This window comes from Eschscholzia californica, unplaced genomic scaffold, assembly GCF_041429995.1.
Source record: "Eschscholzia californica isolate CP2 unplaced genomic scaffold, dmEscCali1.0.p SCAF_2, whole genome shotgun sequence".
NCBI classification, from domain to species: domain Eukaryota; kingdom Viridiplantae; phylum Streptophyta; class Magnoliopsida; order Ranunculales; family Papaveraceae; genus Eschscholzia; species Eschscholzia californica.
Genome location: NW_028238309.1, coordinates 18282368 through 18295975, shown reverse-complemented (window position 1 = coordinate 18295975; position 13608 = coordinate 18282368). Strand labels below are relative to the sequence as shown.

Genomic DNA, 13608 nt, shown 5'->3' with positions numbered 1-13608 from the left:
TTTACTTAATTAACACTGATTAAGTTATCTTAGATTAGTTAATCACCTTGAAAAATTAAAACCCATTAAGATAATCCAATTACTAAATTCACACACTAAAGAAGGAAACAGAAACTTCAGTTTGTTTCAGTCTGATTCATATATGAAAATCCAAAGAAACAACATGGAAACTAACATCTAGACAGAGAAATTTTAGAGAGAGAAAATAATAAAACTAGAGAGAGAGTGAGAGATTATACTATAAGCAGCTGTACAAGTTTATTCACTGAATCAGCACACAGAGTCTTCAGTCTTTAGAGAGAGAGAGAGAGAGAGAGAGAGGAAGAAAAACAGCTTGAATTAAACTGTGTAAAATATTAGACCCTTTATAGTGAAAAATGGGCAAATAAAAACAAACACAACTAAAATTGCTAATAATCCCACAACAAGGAATCAAAACAAGTTGAGATTGAAGTTTCAGGAAGAACCAATTGATCTGATGATGAAAAAAACCCAGAATCATCAGGACTCTGTAACCATGGAGGTGGATAAATCCAACTATCAACTGAGTCAATAAAGATTGAATCGGTTAATTGATCATCATCAAAACTAGAACTGAGTCTAGGTAACTCAACGATTTGACTTAATTCTTGTTCTTCAGACAAAAAATCTGATGTAATTGTTGATGTTGACACTGAACCCAATGAAGAAAATGACATTGAAGATGATGGGGAGGAATTAAATTTCTCCATTGAAGCTGCTTTAGTTGCAGCAGCTTGAATATCACGAGGTGATAATGAAGCTGGTCTAGGTAATGAATCAGCGAGTTCAGGGAAATTTAGAATCGCTGAGTTACCTTTAATACTTAAAGCAGCTACATCATGAGCCCTAGCTGCCATTTCTGGTGTTGAAAATGTACCAAGCCAGATTCTTGATTTCTTACGAGGCTCACGAATTTCAGATACCCATTTTCCCCAATTACGCATTCGAACTCCTCTATATGTTAAATGTTTTTTATCATCATCACAATCTCTCATCCTTTTTGTGGTGGTTTCTTTTTCTACTTGTTTTTTTGAAATTACCACCAGATTCTGATTCTTTTTTTGCTGTTTTTGTTGATGATGATGATTATCAGATTGATTCATTGAGGACCCAAACCCAAGTGAAGTTATTATAGACTGAGATGATGAAACAGAGTTGCTACTGCTCTCTGTTTCTGAATTATTATTACTCATTGCTTCTTTTTTGAGAGAGAGAAAGAGTTAGAGAGAGAGAGAGAGAGAGAGAGAGAGTTAATGAAGGTAGCTGGCTAGCTAGAGAAATAACTGATCAAAGAAATGGAAGGCTAGCAACTTTGAAGATCAATCAAAAAGATGTACCAACAAATAAAAGCTAGGGAAGGAAGTAGAAGTATACATAGATATATACATACACACAAAGCACGCACACATTCAAAGAGACATTGAAGAAAGAATATATAGAGAAAGAAAAGGAGAGAGAGATGTGAAAAAAGAGAGAAAATAATGAGAAAGTGAAGGGGAGAAAGGGTTTTTAGTAGACAAGGAAAAGGGTAGATGTGCACCTTGCAGTATGACCCATTGCCGACCTATCATTTCTCAATAATATATAATATATACCCACAGCATTAGTGAGAAATTAAGGAGAGAACCTAGACTCTAGTGTTTTAGAGTGAGAAAGAAGAGGAAATGGTAGGGCCATGAAAGAAATGGGTACCTGTATACACCCATGGTACAATGGGCCCTCTCCTATATGTACCCTCTCTCTCTCTCTCTCTCTATGCATTTAATTTCAGTTTTTCACTTTGAAGTTTCACCCATGTTTTCTATTCATTTTCTCTAGCTCTCTCTCTCTCTCTCTCTCTCTCCCTCTTAGCATTCATCTTCTTATTTTGGTGAAAAGAATCACTACCTCCACCACAAGTCCACAACCATACCCATAGTGACAACCTCTCATAATTTTTAATTAAGAATACTTGTTAATAATATATTTAATTTGTCACTAGAACTAGGGTGTACAGTATCAATAATAAACAATAAATAGATTTCATTAGTGATGCTTTACATAAAATCTGTGTTGATTTTTTGTCCCAAAGTATTAATATCTTTTTACTTTTCTTTTTCTTATTCATGTAAAAATGATTACAATAAATAAGGAAAGAAAAGCTTAAAACCTTTGGGTACTAAAATGACAACAAAAAGCTAAACCTTACCCAAAGCAGTATGACAAAAGGTTTTGAAGGCCCTAAATTAGAATCTCATTTATAAAAGATATTTTGGTTTAAGGTCTAACAATGGGTCTTAATATCACCATAAGTCTAATATTAACACAAAATTCTCAAAAATTCAAAATTTTACGGATTTTGGGATTCACCAAACAAATTATTTCTGGCATTGCAGTGTTATCTTACTGCATACAGCAAAACGCTTTACTATTTAATTTCATTCAACTTAGTTTTTGTTGTGTAAAAAAACAACTTGTTCCAACACTTATTTACACATTCATTAATCAATTAACACACTAGCGGCACATTGTTATAGTTTTTCATTCTGTTGAATTAAGAGATCTAGCATTCTAGCTATAATATCATTTTTATTCTTTTTTATTGTTGTCGCGGATATTAATTAAATAGATATTTTGGCTTGAATATTTAATAGGAATAAATTTATTTGAGTTAAAAAGGAAAGTTATATTTTTTTTTTGTTAAAAACTCAAATTTTATATTTTTTGTTGAAAATATAAATATTTGTATTTTGTTTTGTTAAAAATTAAATATTTTTTGTAAAGGAGTTGCAATGCCTTGCAAGATGTTTCAAGGAGTTGAAAACTAAAAAGAAGTTGGGCCGAGGACCCAATTTTAAACTTTTTTGAGTTAAAAAGACAAGTTCTATATTTTTTGTAGGCCTCTTGTTTTTAGGTCGGGTTCCCTTAGCCTGCTGATTTATGCAAAAAAGAAAAAGACAGGTTATATATTTTTTTGTTATTAAAAATCCAAATTTTGTATTTTGTTAAAAAATAAAATATTTGTATTCTTTTTTTTTTTTTTGGAAATCAAACTTCATTTAAAGGCCAATAGGCTAATGAGAATTATATCATGAAGTTCAAGAAAACAAAGACACAACCAAAATCGGACAAACAATACAAGCTATGTCCATATGGGATGCCCCCAGAGTTGTTCGATCTAACTGGCGGGCTACTTCTGGTGAAGTCGCCACTAACCATCTGAGGATAGTTATATAACCGATGCTTCTTTCACCTTCTTCTCTTCTCGCCGTCAACCGTCAGCGTGCAGAACCCCGGTTAACGCCTCTGATTCCGGTACATCGGTAGAGAGAGTTGTAAGTTGATGAAGAGACTCCCAATAGTGGTCCATGATCAAAACACTCGGATCTGAATAAAAACGAAATAACAAAAGGGTCCTAAAGACCAACAAAATAGGCTCTAAAGACCAACAAAACAATAATCTTTATTGTACTAAGAATATAAAACTAATAACTCTCTCTTCCCCCTTGCTCCGCATCACTAACTGGATCGATCATAGATTCTGATCCATCTTCTATAAAAATCCCATATTTTTTGTAAAGGTGTTTCAAGGAGTTGAAGACTAAAAAAAATTGACCGATCTTTTTAACCAAAAGCCAAATTTTTTGGAGGGTTTTGGCCAAATTTCTCAATATTTAAATTATTGTAAACTATAATTGTGTCACTAGTGGCTGATACTTTGTAATGTTCCGAGCGTATTAATTGTAATTTTTTTCCTATTAATATGCTAATCTTTTGTAAATTATTACAAAATATAGCAATCTACATTCAGCTATATAGGGACTTAGCTCAAGATAATACACCAAGCTCATTTAATTAATCGTTTTTCTTGTATATTTGTAATTATTCTTATCTCCAATGGTTTAGTTTCATTCCCTTTTATTTAGTTGTGAGCCTGGTCCTAAACCACGCTACCAATCTATGCATGATTGAGACAAAAGGTTTGGTTCATCTGCAATTTCTAACTCTAGCTTGAAAGGGAATTCGGACTACCCTAGTCTTCTTTTATTGAACAAAGATATTTCATGTATATTTATATATATATGGTAGCATTAAGAGGTTACTTTCTACATGAATCTAACAGAACCTTAATCTATGCATGAACATTGTTCATAGAATATGATATGGTCCCTCAATAATTTTAGCTTTGGATATTACCCTTTTATCGTATTTCCGTGGTTGATGTTGGTTCTTCGTGTATTTTCCGTGTTAAATAGTACTACTGGGAAAGATGTAAGAAATAACAACATAATTTTCTAACACTAAATGAAAATAGAAAATTGTAACACTTGAGGAGTAAAAAGAAAAGGTTTTTTTTTAGCTTTCCCTCTCCAACATTAATTGGTAACGGGTTAATTTTGTTTTGGCCCCCAACTTGTGACCAACTCACTGCTAGGACCCCGTAAGTGTCCGGGAGTTCGATTTAGCTCTCAAGAGTACTTTTCGACAAATTATTGTGTCAGCAAGTTCTAACCTAATATTTTTATTCCTAATCTACCCCTCTGACCAAATCAAAACCAAATCTTGGGTTGTCAAATCAATTAACCTATATTACTTCTATTTTCTTTCCCGGCCCAGACACTTTCTTCTCCAGTTCCATTTTTTTTTTCCGTCATTATATGTTAGTAATGGTGGAAACTGGGGAGTTGATTTTTCATATTCTCGTCTATTCAATCCATCAAAATTAGAAATGAGTATTGATTTTATTTAACTGCTCTGTTGATTTTTTCCAAGGGGTGATTTGCTGTTTGGACCCCCTTTCGTATAATTCATTTGCCGTTCGGACTCCTTTTTTTCAGAGTTGCACTTTGGACTCCCTTTTAACAGAATCAAAAGAGAATATTCCGTCTCTTAAGTTATACTTTAAATTATTTCTAGATTAATCTTATATAATTGAAATTGCACTTTCGGCCCCCTAATTTATTTAATTCACCGAGCTGAAAAATCCTAAGAGGGTTATCCAAACTAAGGCCTTCCACAACTGATGTGATCCCAATTTCGACATTTCTATCAACCCATTCCTCGATTGCTCCTGAAACACCAATATTTGGCTTTTGTTCTACGGATTGAAGTACTTGTTTTGTTAATGGACCAAATGGCTGATCGATACATTGATACATCGTTACTCAAGGGTTGATCGTTCCCAAGAACAACAAGATCTTTTATTACTTCTTTTGTTAATGGACAAAGAAAGTTCAGTGGTTGAATTTGTGTATCATCTTCAAAATCAAGAGTAGCAATTATTGGATCAACATACCAACTATTAAAAATTCTTTCTAAAGATACTAAAACCCTTCTCTATGCTATTGAATTTGATCCAGCTATGTCATTTCTCAATAATTTGCATAATACAAAGTAACAGATTGTCTACTTGAGAGAGAGAAAGTGATTCCAACGCTAATTAGCACAAAACAAAGAGAGAGAAAGAGATGAACTCTAATGTTTCTGTTAGATTTTAGCTTCAAATTTACTTAATACACATTAATAACAGAGTGTGTATTCTAGAAAGAGAAAGTGATTCTAACGCTATATAGCACCAAACGTAAGAGAGAGAGAGAGAGAGAGAGAGAGAGAGAGAGAGAGAGAGAGAGAGAGAGAGAGAGAGAGAGAGAGAGAGATGAATTCCGTTAGATATTAGCATCAAAATTTGTCCAACAAAACTATGGCCAACCCTGATGTTGCGATGGCGTTTCAGAATCCAAGAGTTCAAGCTGCTATCATGGATGTAAGCCACTAATCAAATGTATCTTGATTGAATATTATGGTTGAAGTCTCTGACATCTTATTACTTTCGCAGTGCTCACAAAACCCCCTTAGTATTGCAAAATACCAAAACGAGAAGGAGGTGAGAATCTTACTGTTTTTGGTTTTAGGAAGATTATGTAACCACTAGCATATACAATAACACAAGCTTAGGTACTTTTATGGCAATTCTACCTAGATTAGATTAGCAATCTATCCAAATTTAGCCGGTCATGTAGATGTAATTCATAGAGATATGATGAATCCGCCTCTTCCACAAGACTAACTAACTCGTTCAAAAATAAAAAATAAGTTGGGTTAGGCCAGGGTAAAATAGTATTTTCTCATCTACTTGGGGGTAAAATAGTACTTTCATCTCTAAAATACTTTGAACAGTTATATTTTAACTATTTTTTTGAAAAAAGGAGTCCAAAATGCAACTCTGGAAAAAGGGATTCCAAACAAAAAGTTAATTATACGAAAGGGGATCCAAACAACAAATCTCCCTTTTCCAAGCCATATATGTTGGTTCCCTCTCTCACAGATCAAGGGTTTGAAGAAAAAGTTTGTTTCAACAACACTCTCAGGTTTTTAATGGTTGTTAATGGACAAATATTCAGTGGAAAATTTTAGTCTTTTGATAATTTGGTTTAATACGCTTTCTTTTCAAAATTGTTTTACACAAAGATAAGTTATTCCAAATTGACCTCTAACCTTTCCAATACCTTCAAAGGGTTTCCCGAGAATAATATTTGGTCTTTGAATAGGTTTTGGTAAGGGTGGGTTTTAATGGTGGAGGAGGAGTTTGTTGTTGTTGTTGTTGTTGCTGGGGTCTTGTTTGAAGAGGAACTAAAGGGATCCCTGGTACAGAAGATTTGGAGATGAGAATAACTGGTTCTTGAGTTTTGGGTATTGCTTGATTTTGATGATAATGTTGATTCTGATGTTGATGATTTTTCTAACCCCCTTTACAATCTGGTTCCTTTGTCTTCTTGATTCTTTTTGCAGTTTTAACTTGTTCATACACAAGAGAGAACCATGTTTAAAGAGATAAAACCATGCAGAGAAAGATATAATGATCTATTAGGAATTTTATTTGTGTTCTCTTTTTTTTTTTTTGGAAATCAAACTTCATTTAAAGCCCAATAGGCTAATGAGAAATACATCATGAAGTTTAAAAAAACAAAGACACAACCAAATCCGGACAAACAATACAAGTTATGCCCACTTGGGATGCCTCTAGAGCTGTTTGATCTAATTGGTGGGTTACTTCTGGTGAAGTCGTCACTAACCATCTGAAGGTAGTTTTATAATCGATGCTTCTTTCAGCTTCTTCTCTTCTCGCCGTCAACCGTCGGCGTGTAGAACTCCGGTTAACGCCTCTGATTCCGGTACATCGGTACAGAGAGTTGTAAGTTGATGAAGAAACTCCCAATAGTAGTCCATGATCAAAACACTCGGATCTGAATAAAAACGAAATAACAAAAGGGTCCTAAAGACCAACAAAATAGTCCCTAAAGACTAACAAAAACCATAATCTTTATTGTACTAAGTATATAAACTAATAACTCTCTCTTCTCCCTTGCTCCGCATCACTAACTAGATCGATCATAGATTCTGATCCATCTTCTATAATGTCTAAATTTGAGAAGTAGACAATACCACACCACTACACCAATCTATTCATCAGATTCCAATCATGGCTAAACTAAAAGAAAATTGATCATCGATTCCAGAAACAAATAAACCACTGATTCATGAACTTTCTTTTGCTGTCCATGGGGTTTAATGAAAATATCAAGATTATTAAGAACATAAAGAAGAAGATGATTCCACGAACAACATCATCGTGGTTGAAGATTCCTTCAACGAATGACTCTTCCATCACGATGTGAACAAAAACTGAAAATGAATATATATATAACCAATACTTTTGGATCTTCAAATTTCATCTACTTACTAATCAAGGAATCATTTTTTAAGATGAACCATAGTTTAAAAGATCAACATAACCGTGAATAATCCCATATAACTTGGTAAAATTAAACTAAAATTTGAAGCAAAACCATTTCTTCTATCCCCAAAATTAAAGATATACTTACACAAGTATGATGCTTACACAGGTCGCTGGCTACTTACCATTACTGTGAAATTCCGAGCAAACACCATGACGTTAAGGGCGATCAGTACAGTTCGCAAATCTCACTGGTTTTAGAGAGATTGAAGAAGAAAAAGAAGAATTATTAGGAGAAACTATTAATGGAGGGAAGACTAACAAACAATGAAAACGAAAAGGGGATCCGGCGAAGGTATGACCCTTCGCCGGAAGAGCAAAAACTATTTGTGTTCTCTTATTTCTTTTGGTTCTTGATTGTGGGTTGATGTTTGTGTGTATAATTTTTGTGTTTGTGTGTATATAATGGAGAAGAAAGTACCTTGGGAGAAAGAAGTAGGAGTAATAATTAGTTAATTGATTTAATAGCTTGGGATTTGGTTTTGATTTGGTCAGAGTGGTAGATTAAGAATACAAAATATTATGTCACAGCTTGCTGACATATCAACTGGCCAAAAAGTACACTTGGGGGCCAAATCGAGCTCCCGGACACCAAAACAGTGACTTGGTCACCAATTGAGGGCCAAAACAGAATTAACCCACTGGTAATTGAGTTTACCCCCTACTAATGTATAATTGAGTTTACGCCATTGGACTTACTATTTTAGACAAGATACTAAAGTCATGTTTTGCTAGAAGAGTTATAATCATAAATTAAATTATGTACGGAAAAATAATAAAATTTGTGACTAAACCTAACACTAAAATAAGACATTACAAATTACTAAAATTATATTACACGATCATTATTCTTGGTATATTTCTTCCACATATCAAACATTATTTTAGTGTTTTTAACAAAAGTAGTAAGTTCGAGGGGGTAAACTCAGTTACTAATTATTGAGGGGGGTAAACTTAATTACCATTTAGTATTTAGGGGGTAAACTCAAAAAACCCTACAAAAATTATGCCAGAACATTATCCTAGATATTATAAGCCGCACTTATAAGTATTGATGTTTAAGAGGTCGGGCCAATCCGAGTTGGATGTCGGCCCTGTCCGTACGGAAAACGAGCCAGGCCAATCCGGTCCGTACAGAAAATGGGACTGGCCAACCTGCTCTTAGTGCCTGTCCCAGGTTGGGGATCCATTCTGAGCCCGATGGGCCAGGCCTGACCCGACAAAAGCCCAGGTTAGGTTTTTTTATGGCCAACGTTTTGCGAAAAGTAGAAAAGTATCCGGGGAAGACGGTGGAAAACCAAACACTCCCCCTCTAAGTCGCCAGAATGAAGGTGTCGGCCGGAAATGGCCTGCGAGGACGGTTTCTTTCTCTCTTCTCCCTTCTCTCTTCCCTCTCTCTCTCTTCTCTTCTCCTCTATTTGCCTCTTTATTTCTTCTTCCCCTTTCCATTCTTTTTTTAACAGTTCCGGCGAAGGGGTGTAGTTGAGATAGAAGAAAGAAGAGGAGAGAGAAAAGTAAAGAGAGAGAAGAAAGAAGAAAGAAGAAAAGAGAGAGAAGAAAGAAGAATGTTGATGGTGATCATCAGCATTAATGGTGGAAGTCGCCGGAGTTTTAGTTGAGATGAGAGGAGAACAAGAAAATAAAAAATTGAAAGGGTGATGTTTGGAGGAAACAAAAAAAATTTGTTTCCACCCAAAACTTATTGCCCCGAAAATTTTGCTTATTTCCCAAAACACTGGCATTTTTTTATTTATTTATGACATTCCATCTATTATATTTGCTATTTAATAAGTTTTATGATCGGTATCTTTTATATTTTAGATTTTTAATTTATATTTTAGGCAAGTTGTCGTAAAAAAAAATTTAAGCAAGTTCTTTTAGATCAAGATAAATAGTAATTTTTGGATTTGAAATTTATATTCTTTTGGGTATGTTGGTCCATAAAAGAATTTAGCCAAGTTTTTTAAAAATCCATAAGATAGATTCTTAGATAAGTTTTAGATTTTTAATTTGTAATCTTTTAAGGTATTTTAGACTATAGTACATAATAGAATATTTGCCACAATATAAACTTCAATTCTTAGGAACATTTTTCACCAATAATTTTTCTTAGTTTAGAGAATATTTTATGGAACAACTTACGAAAAAATGTTTGGCCTACAAGTTCAAGGATAAAAGATATCCCTAAATGATAAAAGATATCCACATAGTGTAGGTAATTGTTTTAACTATTTTTTACTATAATAAGTTTGTAGTTTTTTTTTTAATTATTTTTTAATTTAAAATTTTACATAATATTTACAAAAAAAAAAAAATTATTGCTTGATCGATCCCGGCCCGAGTCTGTTCCCGGTCACTGACAAAAATTGGTGTTGAAAGAGGATCTATACAAAACATTAGACACGGAGTACAATGCCGATCCATAATTCATATACGAAGAATACAAGAAGTCAGAAAAAGACTGGAAAGGGTGCAATTCAAGTATACAAACAGAACATTAAACTCACCAGCAGACAAGCTAGCGAAATGGACAAGAAAGAATAACAGAACAAAGACATGGAAAACTGTACCTTTTCTTTTAGTAAACATGTATTGTAATAACGTTTTAATTTCTTAATGATATGAATATGTTCAACGAAAAAAAAAAAACAAAAAGAGAAGGTGTATAAAAATTGAAATTATTTACTAAGATACGTGTGCAACACGTGTATGTAAGTGTCGAATCGAGAAGACAAGATTCGACGATTAAGAAGAGTTTAAGATATTTGAAGATTCAGAAGATTAAATTCAGGAAACTTGCGAACTTATGAAACTCTAATTTACTCCATAAATATGAATTGGGTCTTAGAGCATCTCCAATGCAACACTCAATCTTAGAAACTCTGAATGCCACATAGATTTTTTTAGAGTTTTTGCTTGAAAACTCTCTCCAATGCAACACTCTATTTGGATCTTTAAGATGATGTGCCGAGGGTGAAATAGAGATATCTCAAGAGGACACTCTATTTCTACAGTGTCCTCTTGAGATATCTCTAATTGTCCAACTCATCAATATTTAAATTTCCACCAATAGAAATCGAGTCTTCTATATTTTTTAAATGAGTAACTAATTCTTTACAAAAATAACCTCGCCACAGAAATAAATAAGATAAGTTTACAGTTTTGCATTGGAGACACAAAAGAGTTGAAGATCTCTATTTCCAACACATGGTGGTGGGAAACTCAATTGGAACTTGACAGATATGACAAACAATTTTTTTTAAAGTTTTGCATTGGAGATGTGCTCTCAGAGTTTAATCATTCAATTATGTCTGACTAATATAACAAGTCAACCCTACAATTGTGGTGATTATTAATAAATCAACTAATGTTTCTCCATGAATTTAACATTATCTCTAATGACTTACATTTTTAGGCCAATACCAATTTTCCCACTCCAAGCAAGAATGACAGTATATATTCAAGAAATAGGACACATTTGTTCATCAAATGAAAAAAATAAAAATAGGACACATGCATGGTAAAAATGTTTGAACTTTGAGAGAGTGTTACTTTCACACTTGGAAATTATTTCTACCTAAAAATGATAAAAGAGTAATGAATACCTTGGCTTTATAAGTTATAGAAGAGTCAGATCTTGTGTATAGCGAGATGCTTTTCCTTATATTTAAACTCTGAACATTTCCACCATCACCATCAATCTGCAAATTCGCCTTATTTATAGTAAAACGGAAAATAACTTGACATCCTATTAAAAGTGGGTGGGGGTTCTAGCTAATTATAAGCTACAAATGGTGTACCTCATACCAAGGTCCTTTCTTAAGAAATTAAGAGTCTGGCAACTATGTTAGTGAAAGGAAAAAACATATTATGTTCCAATCATATGTCTCATTCAAGTGCTTTTATTCTGAATTTCTACTTCTTCAGAGCAACTCCAACCTCAGTCTTTCTTAAGTCGAAAAAACCATTTTTTCACCCAAAATTTTCGGCCTCAGTTCAGCCTCAAAAGTTCAGCTCCAACCCCAGCCTCTCTTGAGGCCGAAAATTTGTTTACGTGAGAAATGCGTGTGTGATGTTTCTGTTAGTGTGCAAGAAACGTGTGTGGTTTTGTGTATATACAAAATACGTGTTTAAATTATTTTCGAAATAATACTTTTTTTTGAAGGTTGAAAAATTATTCGGGGACCGACACTTTCGTTAAATGTATTTTAATTATTAATGTGGAAGTTTTTTTTAGAGTTGAAACATAATTACATTTAATTACATTATAAAAAACGAAAAAAAAAATTTGGAGAAGATCTTGGCCGTTGTATTTTTTTCCAACGGCCAAGATCATCCCCAACATGACCGTTGGGGACTCCCAACGGTCATGTTGGGGATCTTCAGTCGCCCCTAATGTTAGGGGCGACTGAAAGGTCGGTTGGGGCCTCTGCCCGGCTGGGGCTGGAGATGCTCTTATGATGGGCACAGGAAAAGAAAAAGTATCACCTAACCCAGTGCTAACTAGGTAACTTTCGACTAAGACATAGGCTTCAAGCACATTATAATTGTTGCTAATGAATAAAGAAATCCTCCAGTAATACTAACAACAATTTTTTCGAGTGCTTTAGCGACGCCCTTATGAGTTTTCCATTATGTCACCAAGTGTCATACCATCTTAGCCTGGAATAAACAATAGGTAGTTCCGCCATTGATCATCAAGCAATTTCTTTTGCAAGATAGGACCCAATGTCGATCATTCAGCTGTCATACTACTTGTTTTTTTTATGTTGAAAACACTTAAGGAGAGGGGATCATAGGCACATTCCATGAAATATTTAAAGATTTTTAAAGCTCCAGAATGTAACAACTTTGAGATGCAAGGGAGAGGGGTTCGGCCACTTAGACAGTTATGAAATATTTAAAGACATTTAACTTGGTATATGAGCCAGTAGCCTGTCTCAAGCTCCTGAGATGCAAGTTCCATGAAAGTTAATCCTAATATTATAAGATTAGGGACTCCATATTCCTAAATGCATTAATACATAGACTCTTAATTTCTCAACTTCGTTACACTTAATACCACTACTTGGTTTCTCGACTTTTTTGTGCACTAACACCTTGAGTTTTTCCTAATCCAATACACCAACAAATGTTGATGAACCATATGACTATGTTTGACGCGCGGGAATCGCGTGGGAATGGAATGTGTTTCCTGGAACTCACAATCCTGACCACTGTTTGGTTCGTGGGGATGCAGGGAGAATTCTATTCCTCCAATTCTCCTTAATGGAGTAATAACAAACCAAAGAAGGGGTGGGCTTGTGATTTCCATTCTTAAATATTAAAAATTAATGTAAGCTAATACTAAATGGTGGAAATGGGCCTTAATTATCACTGTGGAATAGTAAGATTAATCGATTCTATAGTAGGACACATATTCTATCTTTGCCATATTGGCTAGTCTGCCCACTCGGAAACTAAAGCCGGAGATTACCGTCGTTGCCCTTTGCGTCAATAATCTCAAATTTACCGTATAATCTCCCACTTCTTTTTGATCTCTAAACTTGAACATCCATATATGTAATGAACACAAAATTAGCCCCCAAACTACTCAAAATGTATAGAAGCCACAAAAATAGCTAGCCCTAAACAAGTGTTTCAAGTTTCAACCAAGTGTTCTACCTATAAAATCACGTTTAATTTAATAACTGTTTGTAGTTGTACTAGAACTGCAAAACCCTATGTATACTTTAGTTAGATCTTTAAATGTTTTGTAGGTTTTATTATTATTCACATGGAATTCATGTGCTATGTACATAAGAATATAAGAT

The 13608-nt window shown here is 34.1% G+C and overlaps 1 protein-coding gene across 1 annotated transcript; it reads right to left on the bottom strand.

Annotated features, from left to right (window-relative positions):
- Positions 1-206: 206 nt before the first annotated feature.
- On the bottom strand, positions 207-1585 carry LOC147556642 (dehydration-responsive element-binding protein 3-like). Its single transcript, XM_086657575.1, has one exon. The coding sequence runs from the start codon at positions 1212-1214 to the stop codon at positions 411-413; it is 804 nt and encodes a 267-aa protein (XP_086513701.1). The 5' UTR covers positions 1215-1585; the 3' UTR covers positions 207-410.
- Between the last annotated feature and the right edge of the window lie 12023 nt (positions 1586-13608).

What these genes read in the sequence shown, in the direction of transcription:
- LOC147556642 (XM_086657575.1), bottom strand. Translation starts at nt 1,214, where the DNA reads ATGAGTAATAATAATTCAGAAACAGAGAGCAGTAGCAACTCTGTTTCA.